At 34.2% G+C, this 17,343-nt stretch overlaps 1 protein-coding gene across 6 annotated transcripts; it reads left to right on the top strand.

Moving 5' to 3' along the window:
- The first annotated feature begins 1,540 nt into the window (after nucleotides 1-1,540).
- On the top strand, nucleotides 1,541-17,150 carry LOC146140518 (E3 ubiquitin-protein ligase FANCL-like). 6 transcript variants are annotated; one of them, XM_083393134.1, is made up of 8 exons: nucleotides 1,541-1,619; nucleotides 1,871-2,003; nucleotides 6,521-6,713; nucleotides 8,398-8,731; nucleotides 9,027-9,181; nucleotides 13,680-13,799; nucleotides 14,511-14,553; nucleotides 16,223-17,150. In XM_083393134.1, the coding sequence occupies exons 2-8, from the start codon at nucleotides 1,879-1,881 to the stop codon at nucleotides 16,354-16,356; spliced, it is 1,104 nt and encodes a 367-aa protein (XP_083249260.1). In that variant the 5' UTR covers nucleotides 1,541-1,619; nucleotides 1,871-1,878; the 3' UTR covers nucleotides 16,357-17,150. The 6 variants fall into 6 exon arrangements, with proteins under 6 accessions (XP_083249260.1, XP_083249259.1, XP_083249261.1 ...); XM_083393133.1 differs by lacking the exon at nucleotides 1,541-1,619 and having other exon boundaries at nucleotides 1,841-2,003; XM_083393135.1 differs by lacking the exons at nucleotides 1,541-1,619; nucleotides 14,511-14,553 and having other exon boundaries at nucleotides 1,841-2,003.
- Nucleotides 17,151-17,343: the final 193 nt, after the last annotated feature.

The raw sequence follows: 17,343 nt of genomic DNA, 5'->3' as shown, positions 1-17,343 counted from the left end.
GTTCCCAACGTGGGCGGTACCGCCCCCCCTGTGGGCGTTGGCGAGTTCCAAGGGGGCGTTTTGAGTCTTTTCATTATTTGGGGGGGCGCTGAACGCACATAAGGGGGCGTTACATGAAAGTACTTATATCAAAATTTTGTAAAAAGTTTACATAAAAATAGTAACAAACAGCACTGTAGGACGTAGGTAACTTTTAACCTTAAATGGCAATTTCCGTACTGCGAACTTGTAGTAGTTTCCCGACCATTCTACGTAATAATTGTCTTTCTTATGCAAAGTTGTTGGTTGTTGTTGCGTTTCACCGTTTTATACGCGGCAAAATGTTTGTATATTTAAAGCAGGGGTCGCCAATCTACGGCCCTCTACCCACCGCCTCTTTGACAACTAGACACCAGTCCATTTTAAATACTTTTTGACTATTTTAACATTTTTTTATTTTTTTCGCCAATGTAATAAAAACTAGCAGAAAATTTAAAAGAAATGCCGTTATACCCCCAAAAAATTTTGCTCGCTTCGCTCGCCAGGTTCGCCCGGACTTCAAAACATTAACAAACACTAATACACTTTTATTATTAGTATTTATAAAAAAATCCGAGGCCCGCCTGATTCACAGTTGTTCTAACATTTTTCTTAGTTAACATTTTGCGCGGCTCACAGAGACATTTATGAGTTTGGTTGCGGCCCGCGACTAGAAAAGGATTTAAAGTCTTGGTGCAGAAAGATATGAATTTTTCCTGGTAATGACATAACCTGGTGAAATAATGTATGTATAAATTCCAATAGTGAATGTATGTGAGGCAACCTAAAATATCACTGACAGCTTATCGAAACGAAAGTGAAGACAATATGATGTTAGACAACGATTAATATAATACTTTACTGTAAAGCAAGATGAGGGGGGCGATATGAAATAATACTGAGCCCAAGGGGGCACTAGTGTAAAAAAGGTTGGGAAACACTGGTTTAAAGCGTCAAACGATTTTTCTCTGCATTACATCAAATCAAACATCAAATTAACAAGCAATAACGCTGGCATAAACTTGTCAACAAACGTTTCAACAAATCATAACGGATCGGCGTAACTTAAAAATACTTACAAACGAGAAACTGCGCTAGCAAACCAAATTAATTCATTCTTTCTATGCAACCTGACAGTATGCATAAAATTTCATTTAGAAGGATTTATTTGCATGTTCATATCTCAGTCGGGGTCTCCAATGTATATTTCAACAGGTGAGACATGACCACCGTGCTATCTGACTCCACTAAATTGAAATTAAAACAAACTGCCATTGTAATTTAAAGAGCATACTGTCAGGTCGCTCATAGATTTATTGTACATTCACATAATTCAGCATATTTCGCTTTCAATCAAAGAGCTTACAGCGCAGTAAAAACACGTGTTGCCAGTAAGGCGTGCATTGTTGACTGTCTTGCAGTAGAAAGGACGCGACTAACGTTGCAGTAAAAGCGAATGCGTTGAGGATTAAAACTGGCCAGTTAATGAGCAGGATGCAGGGAAAGGAAATATACCAGAACGACTTAAACAGGCATTTAGCACACGCACAACAAACACAGTAATAACAAACACAGACGGTGGGACCTCTACAGTTTGCTTTGTAAGTCTTATTGTGTGGTTTCGTTAATTAGCTGTGTCTGATCACTTTTTTCCTGATTATGACGTCATGATAATTCCTATTTTATGACATGAGACCAAACAATTTTTAAAAACCGATATCCCACTATTTTATGACATCTTATTTGTTATCGTTAGCGGCAAAATAGGGGAATTCCCCAAGTTTAAATTTGGGGGCTCCCTCTTTTGGATTTTCTTGATACATCGGGCAGCTTGTACAATATTTTTGTTTAGTGTCTACTATGGAACACCTCGTACCAACCAACAAGAGTATCTCTTCATATGATGGATTCCTTCACTCAAATGGAAAATGTTTTCGTCTTCAAATAGACATGGATAAAAGTGCTAGTTCACTTGAAAATGCAAGGTGACTATTTAATTCATTTTTAGTATTCAATCATTTTAGTATTCAATGCACTGTTGTTTTAGTGTAGTCCTAATTTTTGGTTTTCTAGCAGTAATATTGATATTGATTTTATCAATGTTTTGGTTTATTAGCAATTAGTGTTCTAAACAAGTCATTTTGAAATGACTATAAAGTCCCAAATAAGGTATTTAGTGAAATAACTTAAGTCCAAGTCAAGTATTTAAAAAAACAAAACAAGTCAAGTCCCAGTCCCAAGTCATCAGTTGCAAGTCAAGTCAATAATATAAAAATAAAACAATAAAGCAATAAAATTAATTGGCAAACTTGTCCAAATTATGAGCAATAACTCAAATAAAAAATATCAATAAAACAACATGTAACAATCTAGACCAGGGGCGTGCAACTGTTTATTGCTACGGGCCACAAAGTACATTTATGATGGTGCTGCAGGCCAGACAATCGAACAACACAATTATTTTTTTAAACATTTTTTTATTGGAAAACTGTGACAATCAAGTTACTCGTTAAGTGATTAATGGGATGTCTGGTATCTTTTCTCGCCAGAGATCAGCTTTGACAGAAGAAGTGGCAACTCGAAGTTGACTTAACAATGGCTCATCTGTGAGCTGATTCCTACATTTTGTCTTGAACAGCTTCATTTTTGAACAGAACTGCTCACAGTAGTATGTGCTTCCGAAAAGAGATATTATTTTTCTTGCGTGATTTTCTATATTTGTGTAATTTCCATACACGTAGCTTCTGTAAAAGTAAGCAAATAATTTTCATGGTAAGTTCGTTTGAGATCGACGTTTGCTTGCAATTCTATTATCTCTAATTGAAATTTAGATGGAATACTTTCCACAACCAGGTCAAATGGATGAGCAAAAAGTTGAAAGTCTGCATTGTGTTTTTGAAAATCTTCAAAACGAGTTTTAAATGCCGAAATTAACTTTTCAACCATTTCAACATATTTTTCACAGTAAATGTTTTAAATTTGTAACTTTCTACTTTCCAGACAAGGAAAGTGAGTTAAGAATGCTCTGCTCAACTGAGATCGAAAAAGCTTTAGTTTTGCTGTAAATGAGGAAATATGTTCGACCATCTTGTTTGCTAACTGATGTTTTCCTTGCAGCTTTATATTCAATTCTGAAAGGTGATGTGTGATGTCAGTTAAAAAAGCAAAATCGATCAGCCATGTATCATCTTTGAGAAAGGAAACAGCTTGATCTTTACTTTTCATAAAAGTTTCAATATCCTCCTTGAAATTCCAAAATCTCTTCAAAGTGGTAGCTCTGCTTAGCCATCTTACTGCACAAAAATAGTTTACATCCGGGTAATCAGAGTCAAGAGCTTGAAGAAATGACCTAAACTGCCGATGATTTAATCTGCACGCTTGAATGTAATTAACACACGAAACAAACTTTTTCATGACTTCGCCAAAATCCAGTACTTTTGAGCAGAAATTTTCCTGATGAATGATGCAATGGCTCACATAAACGTCCTCAGTTTTAATAGCATCCAAAAATCTTTTGACAAATCCATTGTTTTTTTCCACCATTGATGGCGCTCCATCCGTGGTGATATCAACCAACTTAGAAGAATCTATTTCATATTTTTTCATCAATTTTATTACCTCTTCGCAAATATCTTGACCAGTTGTTGTTGATTTCATACTAGCCATATCTAAATATTCCTCGATTACTTCAAAATTATCTGTCACTCCTCATATAAAAACAACTAGCTGAGCAGTATCGCTCAAGTCTGTACTCTTGTCTAAAGCGATACTAAAAGCAGAGCATTTGCTTATCCCCTCCTTTAGAGAATCTTCAATATTTTCCGAAAGCATATCTATTCGGCGAGCCACGGTAAAACGAGACAAACTTGTTTGCTCCACTAAATATTTCTTCTCCGGTGACACATTTTCGATAAATATCTCCAAACAATTCTTAATTAATTCACCATCACTGTATGGCTTTCCTTTTTTGGCAATTGCTTCAGATAGCTGAAAGCTCAGTTTTGTAACAAGTTCAACTTCTTTCTTATAACCATGAAATACCTTTTGCTGTTTGCTCAAAGACTTTTTCAATTGCTGCATTTTGTCAACCTGCAATTGGCCGACAACGCTATCATAATTAGTGCTTCCTACAATAGTGTCGTTTGATATTGTACTCCTTCATTACTGATATAACGTTTTGACAAAAACAAATCAGGCAAACTACATCTTGATTGTGTTGAACTACGAAGTAATTTATACACCACTCGTTGTTGAACTTTCGTCTTTCATAATCAACCTTTTTTTTCTTACCAGTACTTGTAAACATTTTTACTTTGCTAAGCTTTTTCGTAAGATTAATATTAGTATAATCAGCACACTGCAGCCATAAAATAAGATCACGTTACTGAATCATTACCAGCAGAACAAGTCAGTTTTACTACAATGCACACTATGACGCAATAACAAAGGTTTGATCAGTGTGAAGCAATACTAATTGAAAAATGCCAATGATTCCGTTACAAATTAAACTTCTTACGACGTAACAGGGAAAATTCTTTACAAAAATAATGGTAAATAGGTACCGCGGGCCGTGCTGTGGCCCGGGGGTAGTATGTTGCATGCCTCTGATCTAGACCTTTATAATTAAAACATTTAACTTCAATTTAAGTCATTTGACTTCCAAGGAAGACTTGAGAAGAAGACTGAAGTCCAAGTCAAGTCTTTTGTCCAATAGACTTAGGTCAAATCAAGTAATTTTACCTAAATTACTCAAGTGAAGTCATTTCAATCAGTAACTTATGTGTACATACGTCAAGTCAACCTTGTAGAAAATTGAATAAAAGTTTAGCAAGTTATTATTTACAATGCTCTAACACAGAGTCATGTGGCATGCTTGAGGTTTGGTGTATCTTATTCGTGGGCACCGCTGCACATCTTGAATAATTTGTTCATAATATGGCCAGTGATATTATTACAAATGATATGTTGTTATATGATTGTTTCTAATTAAATCATTGGTATTTTAGACTTTATATTCCATCAAATTGCAATAAAATATGACCACTGAGGCTACTTTCATTATTATACAAATAACCAGTTGTCCTTATTTTTTTAATATTAGTTGTAATTATTAAATCAAAATTTTATATGCACAGCATTTTACTTTTTTCATTTTGCAATGTTCGCTATGCTTTTTCGATGAAGGGAAGATGCCACACATAGGATGCATAAATATTTGTTTGTTTCTGTGCTACTCTTATGTTACCGAAAATAATTGGTTTATTTTGTCAATGTTTTATGTAAATTGCTAAGTTGCTCACATTTTTTCACATTTTACAACTTTTAACAGTTTATCATTTATTCTTGAAGTTAATCACTTTTAATTGACTCTCCCTAATTCTGCTTTGTCTGCAACATTCTGAGGATAGTAGGATAAACTAATTTGTTGAATTTTTTCACATGAAATATTTATAAAAAATTGAAACACAATTGGAATATATAAATTTATAGATTAAACATCTTATGACAAAGCCAGCGGTATAATTGATGTTAAGTAAAAATATTTAGACCTGACAGGAGTTTTTTTAGGACTGCGTCTAAAACCATAAATACTTAAAAGAGAACTCAACTAAGTGGAAATATAATTTTTGCTATTATATATTAAAAACTTGTTTTCTGATTGTGTTTTATAAAGTACTTCTAAAATATCAGATTATAGCCAAACAATTTTTTTGTGAAATGTTGCAACACTGATGTTAGATATTGTTTTTTGCTAACATCAGTGTTACCCCCAAATTTTTCGCAGGTTGCCTAAATTTTGACGTTAGCCAAAAAGTCAATATATAGTCTGCGACATATTGCATAACTTTGCCACTGGTTTCTATCCATCCTTTTTAATAACTGTTTGGACGTGACATATGTTCTTTCTATGCCGTTATTAAATGCTTTTTTTTATAACGCTTCAATAATTTTTTAAGATTTCAGTACAGTAAAAATGATAGCGTATTATGTTGTCATTGCAAAAGTAAGTGACTATGCTGGAGATAGACCGATATCACTTTTTTTAACCGATACCGATACCTGATTTTTTTACAATTTTGTAAACTGATACCCGTTACCAATACCGATTTATTTATATACCTGAGAAATGGTCAAAACTTGAATTAATTGAAAATAAAATCCCAATAACGTTTTAGTTTTATATACCTATATTAATGAATAAACTATTATTTTGTATATTGCCTTGACATGATGCTAAAACCAATTTTTTTTTTATCAAAAATGGGTAAGGTATTTGTTCTACAGCAAAAACTATACCATATTTTTGTACTAAAATATTGGCAAAAGTATCGGTCTACATTTACCAAAACATATATAGAAGCCAAATATCTGCTGATATTATCAGCAAACCGATATATCGGTTTATCTCTAGTCTATACAATGTGTAGTACACTAAATGTAAACTATTTTTTAACCATAAATATGAACTATTTTTTTAACCATAAAGTTTTTTATTTAACAGTATAAAATGTGATTGGAAACTGAGACACTATTTAAAAGATCACATTGATGTTCTTCATCGTCGACTGAAACATGCCAAGAGTTTAGCACAATTTGTCACAGATCTGCAAATAATGTTGGACCATTCTTATAACCCTGAAATTTCGGAAGAAACTAGTAGACATTGCTATGGAACAATAATAGAACATTTACAGGTTTTGTTTGCATTTTAATGTGGAATGTTTATTTATTTTGGTATATACTTTTAAGTTGCTAATTCCTTTAATGTTGTTTTTTAGCACATTCCTGAAACCAGCTTGTAAGGTATTTTTTTAAATACAGAAAATTAATAGAGCCAATGCAAATGGTCTACAGCAGGGCTGGGCAATTATTTTTAACCGCGGGCCGCATGAGAAACATAATGTTGTGGCGGGCCAGGTCAAATAGAATATCAAATACAAACAATATGGCGTCATACTATGATGCTATCAAACAAACAAGCTAAGAAAATTGTTATTGCGTTTGAAGTTTTGCCAAAATGTGTAATTCAAGTCAAAATTTAAAGAAAAGGCGACAAGACGTCGACGAAACAGTTGCGACTATATTTGTTTTAAAATGCCAACCTAGTTTAGATTTAGAAGGGGATGGTGACGCATTGAGCACAAATAAAAACAGTATATTCCTTAATATATTGAGTTTATCAAGATGTGGACGCGTAAGTTAAGGTTAAAATGCGTGAAAAGGTAAGGTTTAAATACCTTAAAATTTCGCACAAAAAAGCTACCACTGTTTTTATGTTTGCATTTTGAGGCTTTAAGTTGCCAATGTGTTACTTGCGGTGCAATGGTCATATTGCAAAGACGGTATAAATCGAGTCAAACACACAACATGGCATTAACTAAATTAGGTTGACAAAATATGAATCGGTATATTTCAAAGTTTAGAAACGGCCGTTATTTTGTTCGTATTTTAAAGACGAAATAATTTGACCGAATCGCGAAAAAAATAAATATTAGGCTAAGTTTGTTAAATTTTTGTGGGCACATTAATAGACGCTTTTCATCTGTAAAGAAGTCAAAAAACACGTAAAACATACGAAAAAGATAAAAGAGAGATTCGCGTAAGCACAATAACAATTTTTTGTCTTTAAACAGGCTAAAAATGGTGTTTGGCGTGGTTATATCTAGATCCGCCCTGCGAAGGGTGTTTAAGATACAACCAAAACTGTAGAAATTCGCCATTGTTTTCACTTAGCTTATATGGAAAACAAGCCGCGGCCAGATAAAATTGCTTTGTGGGCCATATGTTGCATAGGTCTGGTCTACAGTCTACACAGCTAGTTTTACTGTTGTTTAGGTCGGAAAGTTTTACCTAAATACATCTGCGAGTGGCAAGTTTGGATGAAGGGCCGTCGCAGTAGTAAGACAATTACTGTGTTTGCTTTAAATGCGGTCATAATTGCTACGTCAGCGTTTTTTTAGGGTGACCAATGACTTGCCAAAAACATTTACCTAACCATTAGGAGTCAAATAAAAAATAGCATTTGGTGTGTGTGTACCAGGGTAATGCCTGGTGCAGAATTCCAAAATATCCTTAAAGGTATTGACTTACAAGGGTAACATTCTATTGTAAAACAAGCTACATAAGCTTGGGTTCTTAAGGTCAACATTTTATTATAAGTCCCCAATAATAAAAAGGGATTTGTTTAATAGCCTAGAAAAAAGCTACCACTGAACATTTCAATTTCATCTGCTTTGCTTTATGGACCATATTATTGATGTCATTTCGTACCGGGCATCGCAACAATTTTTTAGGTATCAGACATCCCTGATGGTTACTATATAAAACTAAACCTTTATCTGTTACAATATGGTGGTGCTAAAAATGTTTTCCTTTTAGAAACTTGGATGGAATAAAATATATGATGTAAGCAGTGATTTTTCTAAAGTCAAAATAAAAGTTCAAGATTCATCTGAGAGAACGCATTTCATCAGTTTTATGTTTGGACAGAATTACCCTGAAATTGCCCCAAGAGTTCTAACAACTTTACCTTTTGCGTTTATTCCTCTTTGGGCAAAAGGTAGCACCTTGCAGTCTATTTTGGAACAATTTAAAGAAATATTGGTGCAATATGAACGCTTTTGGTCCGAGTTAGATGAGCTTAAATTTTCTTCGTGGATTTTGGAACCAGAAAATCTAAGTTATGCTGCAACTTCACTCCGGATAGCATTAGGTATAGAATTAAGGTTTTAATAAAAAGATGATGCCTATTTTTGTAAGTAAGATTGTTTTAATTCATACTCACAGTATTATATAAAATATTATTGATGTTTTGGCTCGCAGAGACCATTGGCACCTCAGACATTAACAAATAACATTATCTTTTTTTTTGCCTTGTCTCCCAAAATTTGCACATTTGTGCAAAAAATGTGTTATCGGAAGCACTAATTCGAGTGCTATCTGTGTCATTTTGATTACAACTTTTAAGTAAAAATAAATTCCTTGTTACTCTTTAATTTAATTTGTAGGTAACAACTCTTCATTACAAATCAAAATTGATCCTTTTCACCCTGAAATTCCTCCGGGGTGTCATTTTCTTGGAGCAGATTGGGCTGTTTTACCTTTTAGAGAAAAGTTTCACGCTAACTTTGCAAATTGGAATGAAACACTTTCAATTGTCCAGGTTGGTTGTTAGACTACTCCCAAATGGCTAAAAAGAGATCATTATTTTTTTTAACTAGACCTCTTGATATCATATATCAATGCTGGTACCACCCTATTTAAAAAATAAGTTTTATATCCACAAGACCATCTGCTTTCACTGTTACTTTCAACTAGGGTTGGCAAGCCTGTCAATTGATCGGTCAAATATGGTAAATTGACCGCAGTTTATCCAAATACTCATATTAGATTCGAATGTTGTAAATTTGAGTTTGTAATAATCTTGGTTGTAACTTTTTTAAACAATTCAAATACACATGTTCTGTGGTAATAACAAAGTGTTTGTAATAGCAAAGTAGATTTATTTATTTAGAATAAATGCACCTATACAATGAATCGCGTTTGTCATAAAAGAAAATACTAGTTGGGGTATACCACAATCTGAGGCTACTTAGAAATTTAGAAGAACCAAATGCCTTATCTCCCATGGACCCTGGTGATGATTTAGAACAGTGTGGTCCAACTGCAGGCCCTTGGCCTGCGAGTTACGCTTTTTTGGCCAGCGAACTGATGGTCAGCCTTGCTTCCATCTAGCAATATTACTTCAATTTTTGTTATTGTAATTGACAAAAAAACTTTGCAAATGATCATTTGTGATTTGTAGCACCACTAGGAATGTTCAAAGTAGAATCCCAAGGTATTCTAGAATAATAGGTTTCGAATCTAGAATAACGAATCCAGAAAAGCGAATCATAGTATATTTTTATTAAATTATCTAACCTTGGTTTTGTTTGGGGAAGGGATTAATCCTAATCTACCCCACAGGGCCCACAATCACAGCAATAAAGCGCCCAAACAGTTTGCTGACATGTGTATATTATAATAAAAGATTCTCCCATATGTTTAACATTCTTAACAACTGTCGTTTGAAGCAGTTCTGTAAACTGTATTATGTCAACTGTCCAGGTTGTTGCCAAAACTTATGAGTACAATGAAACACTGCACACAGAAGTCTTAAGCAATTCGGTCCTGTATTTTAAAGCATTGTTGGGTTTTAGTGCTTCTTTATTGACTAACATGATCTGTTATGCAGTCAAATAATGTACTGCAAAGAATACAAAGTTACTATTGACATAACGAATTCTTGACAATTACACCGTGCATAACTGCATAACCTCGCTGAATATTGGCCTAAAGTTGACCTTAAGTAACCCTATAGCGCATTTTGTAGACGGCCAGCACGTTTTACAACGTAATATTACTTTTGCAACTTAACAATTGCGAACTCCACACCAGACATTACACTTAGTCGCTTGCCCAATAATGCTTGATTGACACTTAATTATTAGACGAACGTTATCGCGAGACGCGGTAATTGGTCGCGCGAAAAAAATGCTGACACTGCACTACCAGGTTACATTTAAAGCAAGCACTATAATTTGGTAGCCGCAGCGACAGGCCAACTTACCACACGCGTTTGTACAATTAGGCGCAACAATCGGCGGTAAAACATCAAATTATATCGGTTCCAATTACCCGAAATAAACAGCAGAATTGGATTCAATATTCTACTTTGAACATCCCTAAGCACCACTAAGCAAAAGTGTATAATATCACATGTAATGAAACATTTATCGTATTTCGTTAACTTCAATTGTTTTACTGACCGTAGCTGAACAAAGGTGTAAATTTCATAAAAAAATCGCTATTAAAAACATTGGCCCGCAAGATAAAAAAAATAGTATTTGCCCCGCGATGAATAGATGTTGGACCATGCTGATTTTGAAAATTCAGAGTGACAAAAGTTATGATGAGGTGTAAAAATATTTTTTTACTGATGTATTTACTTGTTAAATCTCTGTAATAAACTTGTTGGCTTAACTTGGTGGTTGTAGTATTGGTAACAAGCACTACAATACTGCTATAGTATTGCTTGCAAGGTGTGCATGGTTTTGCTAAAAATCATATTGATAATCAAAAAATACTTTATTCTGTTTTACAAACCATTGCACTTGAGCTGAAACGTCCGTATATTTATTTAAAGTTAAAATCAAGGTTTATTTTTTAACTTCAATTGCATTATGATAGTGTGTTTAATATTTGACCAATAATTGACCGGATTTTATTTGACTGGTCAAATGCCCAACCCTACTTTCAACAATGACACGGTTACTTTGAACTGCATTATGAAGCCATATTTTAATTTGCATATTTTAATCAATGCAATAAGGTCACCGTAAGTATAAACTCGCAAATCATGCCAAAGAGATTTATATACATAATAAAGTTGCACATGTTAAATTATTAGGCGGAAAACCAAACTCAAAATAAAATATTGTTTAGTTTGACTGTTAAAAATTATTAGTGTATATATTTGGGCACGAAATAAAACATATAAGTCCAACATGTGATGTTGGTGGCTGTCAATAGTGGCCAAGACTGGTCCTAAAGCTGCTAATATTGTGGGCCTGCGAGCAAAATAGCAAGACATAATTGTTTTATTTTGAGTACAGCTGCATGAAAGTATAGGACAAAAAAGTGTTTTTGCCATTACTCGTTTATATTATGTACAATGCTTCCTGGTTATTCATAACCGGCATAGATTATACAGCCATGTAATCAATGACTTTCTAATTAAAGTAATAATAAACATATGGTTAACCACAAGCTAATTAAATAAACAGAGAAAAAACTGTCATTTAATTTTACTATCTTAATGTCGAAATTCACAAGCCTAATGTAAGGTTTGGTTTTGATCGATATGTAACAAATGTTATGGAAGCATAAACCTCTGCAAATGTATTTGCTGCTGATGAACTTCACAATAATTTTTAACACTTTTACGGTAGTACAACTTTCTGAGTGACTCGCCTAAAGCATAAACATTTCAGTTAAAACAACCAAAACTGAGTAGATATGCCATTCAAAGATTGAAAGTAACAATTAAGCATGAATTTTGCTTGAGTTCTCCCTGTTGCAGACTAGTTCCTGTGACATTCCCAAAGTAGCTGCTAAGGATAAGGTTTGATTACTGTTTTCCAGCAAGTTGTTTAATGGACAGTATGACAGGCAGTGAAGCGCAAACACACATGCAAACCAATACTCCTTGAGGTTACAAGTTGTTTCTAACCCCAAGGTTGCCAACAGTGCTCAAAATTCGCCTGATCGAAATTCGACTGATATTATCCCCTAGGGCAGGGATGTCCAACCCTTTTAGCATTGCCACTTTAAAAATTTCGATGGGCCGTAAAACCTCTCAAATTAAAGGGGTGACATCATAAGTTACGTCATAACGTGACGTCATAAAACAACCTAACTTATAAACAACCGCTCTTCGAGGGTGAACTTATGCACAAATATGCAAGTAATCTCGACCTTATTTGTTTTTTCGAAAATTTGAGTTTTCACATGTTTGGGCTGAAATATTTCCTTAACACGGTCCAGAAAAACACACATATTGCTTAGCAATGATGGGTGCACAAAGTGTTTGATGGATGTTGAAATGCGGCATTAGACTCGATTATAGTCCCAGAAAAAACATTAGATTAGACCTACATCAAATACTGCGCGATCTTCACGTTTTTGATTGATAGCCGAAAGGCTACTGAAAGTGAGAATTGGTGGTGGGCCGCACGTAAATAGCAGGCATGGACCACAGGTTGGACATCCCTGACCTAGGGAAACCGAGTGGGCAGTTTGCAGGTCTGAAATGCTGGTTTCTGGTGCCAAAACAATTGCCTAATAGGTCACACAGAAGGCCCACCATACTAATTAAATCGGCCAATCTGAAATAAATGCGGCCAAAACATATCTCTAAATAGTTCAGCGCAAAAATGCTGTGTTCAATTAAATTTTTGACTCCTTTTGATTAGTTCTAAACATTAAGCAACTAAACATTAAGCAAAAGTTAAGCATTGGTTACTATAAAGATTTAATATTATTACTTTTAATGTTATTAATATTTATTTAGATTAACATAAGTTGTGACGTTATTGATCTGCTCAGCTAAAATTCATTTTATTCTTCAAATATAAGATTACACTGTAAAATGAAATTGTATATTAACGACATGAACCAAGTCCAACTGGCACTCGATTTGCAAAATTACAATACACACTGCATATAAAATCTAAGTTAAGTCCCATAGTGTATTTAGAGGTAGAGTCAGTTTTCTAGGGTGTTTTGTCTAGGCAGCGCCAGGTATTTATACAGGACACTTACCACATGGTGATTTTTTAGATAAGGCTGTGTTTTGCCTGTAGGCTAACAGACCTGCGCAACCCGTTTTGTGACGTGTAAAAACTGGCTCTATACAAACTTTTCCATGTCCAATAGATGGTATAATTATTTACAAATTCAGTAAGGGTGTGCCTACAAATATTTCTAAACCTAATTATGAAGGCTAATTTGCACATTTTGTATGAATGTTAACATATTTTTAAAACCACAGAGTGGTAGGAATTAAGCAAAAGTTTTTAGGGGAATTTGAATAACACAGTCTTTACAAAATTGTTGTGTAGAATCTGCAAAACTTGCTTGAGACTAAATTTCCCCAGAAGCCCAAAGAAGACTCACTAGCTGGTTTGCTACAATGTGGGATCTGTTACACATATAGACTTGGACCTGACGTTCCTGATCAAGTGGGTACTAGAGAACTTAGGAAGGCAATGGTCTTTGATTAGCAAACCTTAACTATAACTTGCAAAGATTTTTCCAAAAATACTTCATCTTTAGTAGGTTTTGGCTAGCTTAGGGGTGTTACACAGCTTTTAAGCATGAGTTGTAATATAGCAGGTGTGCGTCATAACAGTACCTGTCGCACACAAGCAGAACATTAAAACGACTAATTGTTTGTTCTGACAAGAAGTGTTCTTTGACATAACAAATTCACCTCCCTCTCTGGCTTGGAATGCAATTATCGCTCAGAATGTTTAATAGTGTTTTTTGTGACTTTTTTACCAAACCAGTCAATTAAGAGTCTCTAAAAAATTTCAGTCGATCACAAATCAAACATAAGTTGGCTAGTGGCTATACCTGTAATACAGCACCCTCTAAAATCAAAGCTAATAAATTGATTATAATTTAATCTGTTCAACAGAATATATTTGCATCTTTGTTTTTAAATCTATTCCGTCTTGTGTGATTGGCATTTGTAGTGGGAAGCTATGTGGCTAAAAAACTTTCTTGCATGCATACGATAGGTAGACATGAAATTTTTGGCGGATGTTCATTTTGGTGTCGTATTTTGATTTTTGCCTGGACTTGACTTGATTTTGACTCCAACCTCATTTTGGCTCAAAACTTCAACCTTTTTCTGAGACAACCATTTATCAATTAATTTTTTTTTCAAGTTGTTTGAATCACTGGATACAAAAAGTTTTACACATCTAACAGGTGATACATATTGATTATTATATTTGAAAATTCGCAAAAGCAATGACGTCACTATAATGTCATAATCCGACTAACTTAAATCTAAAATCTAAAACCATAAACAAAACACCCAAAAGTTTTTAAAGTAAACTAAAAATTGGAGTGATAAACTAAAATTGATATTTTATATGTTTTCATCAGTGCTATTATTAAGGGTAATAACAAAATATATAAGTCATAAAATTTAAAAAAATATATTTTTAAAACAAAAATTTATCTCTTTGGGGCTTTAAACAGAAATGGCAAAAACTTGGTGGTACTATGGCCCCTTGGTCAGATCCGGCTCGCAGAGTTCATATCCAACGCTTTTAAAAAAAGTTTGGTGACCCATGGGTTAACCCCTTCCAGACAAGATAAGCAACACACAGTCAAGGACTTTTGTAAATCACTGATTATAACACGAGGTAGCAAATTTACACGGATGATTGTTAAAATTTTGTTAAACCACACAAAATTCAGATAGATTTATCAAATCGCGCTTATTGCAAAGGGAATTAGGCTTCATCACCAGGACAACCCCAGTAGTCGTTTTTAGTTCGGATAAAACCGATAAAAGACACGGACAATGCTGGGTTCTTCAAATCTGCCCCTGTCCTGTCGGTATATCCTTAAACATTTCGCCCTTGTTTTTTTATCGTGCTCGATTTGCTCGCCCGGTCTGTAGGTGTACTGTCAAACAGAAAGTAGGTGAATAAATATTGCTCTAGTCCTGCAAATAAAAATGAAATACTAAATACACTCAGCATGGATCGTTCCACAATAAAGTGTTAGTCTTCTATCAGGCTTTGAAAAGCATGGGCGTTGTATCACCATTAAAAAATTTCGACCCTTTATTTTTTATCAATATATGATATACTATTGCCAATTAGTGTTGCTTTCTTGATTTATATGGTTTTGTTTTTAAACTGACAAACAGTATTTGAAGATTTTTTTTGCTTACATTTCCATGAGTTTCAGTAAATTAATATCATAACAAAGGTATTCCTGAAAATCAATGTCTTTACTGTAAAACATCAAGCTCGATGAGTGCCGATATTGTTTTCACATCTGGAAATTGTATAAATGTCGTTATAACAAACAATGAGCTTCTTAACATAAAAACTTTCTTTATTCGCGTCTCGCCCTAGTATTTTTTGTAGTCTCCTTTAATGGTTTGGAATCGATTTTAAACTGAACAACCAGTTACCAACAAACCATTTGCGAAGTAAACTTTGATTCATACGCACCTGCAGACCATTTTCAAAAGTTGTTATTAATTAAAGATCCTCACTTACCTTAAAAATATTCATAGTTCAATTAAAAACGTTTGTCTATTTTCTTTGACTGCACACCTGTTACCTAATAGCGTCATATTAAAAAAGTTCTATGACCCTCCTTGAAACAAAATAACCTGATCGGCCATTGCTGGCATGTAAACTGATATAAAAAGGTTACCAAGCCTAGCGATTTGTTTTCAATATTTTACAGCTTTATAATGATAAGAATAGCCACTGTTTTTCATTTGCACAGATCTTTACGTGTGTTTCATTTCATTTTTTTATTTTTCAGATTGGAGCCTATTGTTTCCTCTTTATACAAATAGCGTAAAAATAAGACCTTATAATAACTACATAAGTAATCAATCTTCTAGATCTGCAACGAGCGACGATGCAATCAATCTTTCCACCACGAATGCTTGCTTCAGTGGGTACAAAGTATTCCTGGCGTAAAACAGAGCTTCAATATACTGTTTGGGGAATGCCCTTACTGCACTGGTCCTATTAAAATTCCAATATTACACTCTTTAGCCCAGCAGTCCTGATTGGCGAAAGGCGTTTGTTTGAGAGGTTTGTGCAATCCAGTTAGGGTGTGGTTCTTTCTCATGTTTTCTTTCAAACTTTTCGACGATTCGCACGTAAAGTTGATTCGAAACACCGAATGTTTCAAGTCCAACACACGTCTTTTCTTTTTATTGATTAATGAATGTACTACACGGGAAATTGTATGTTTTGAATGTTGTAAGACGTTTATCTCTCAATTTGGATTTTTTTTATTTGAAAAGGATTTATTGAATAATGGTATTTTGGCACACGCACTTTAGTCGTTTGTCATTTACGTTTCTACACTTTATCCTTATGTGTTTGATAGCTCTAAAAACGCAGGGCCAAATGTTGTTCTTGCTTGATTTATTTTGTTTATTTTGGGATATAAAGTTTTTTGTTTTGTTTTTCAATGTGCTTTTTCGCTTGAGCATATATAGTTTGTCTTACAAACACATTAATACGGTAAACCGTTAGTTTGTGTGTGACTGAGTGTATCTGGTAAGAGGCGACGGATCACGGCTTACGTTTAGTGGAATGGAATAACTTCACAAAAAAAATTTAAACCAACAGTTTTTTTTAAATGACATCTACTTTTCAACAGTTCTTTTAGCTGCGAATTTAGTTGCAGTGTAACGCCTGCAAACATTTGGTTATGTGTTTTAGTAAATTTATATTTTCTAAATATAATTCAAAAACACCTTTTGATGAAGCCTATATAAAAAATCAGTTATCGCCACAAGACTAATAAAATGTCATAACCCGATTTTTAATTTGGTAGTGGTTTGATTTATAAACATTAGTGTGAGACTAGAATCGTCTGCTTTTAACCATAGTATTAAAACTTAACCGGCGGTCGTGAGTTCGAACATCACTACAGGCTAGTTGCTTTTTTCTAGCCTGCCCCGCTTGCATCATTGATCGACAGATTCGGTGAGTCTGCAATCGTTTT

Source organism: Ascidiella aspersa, chromosome 6, assembly GCF_963924565.1.
Source record: "Ascidiella aspersa chromosome 6, kaAscAspe10.2, whole genome shotgun sequence".
Lineage (NCBI taxonomy): Eukaryota > Metazoa > Chordata > Ascidiacea > Phlebobranchia > Ascidiidae > Ascidiella > Ascidiella aspersa.
This window is presented reverse-complemented; position numbering and strand designations above follow the sequence as displayed.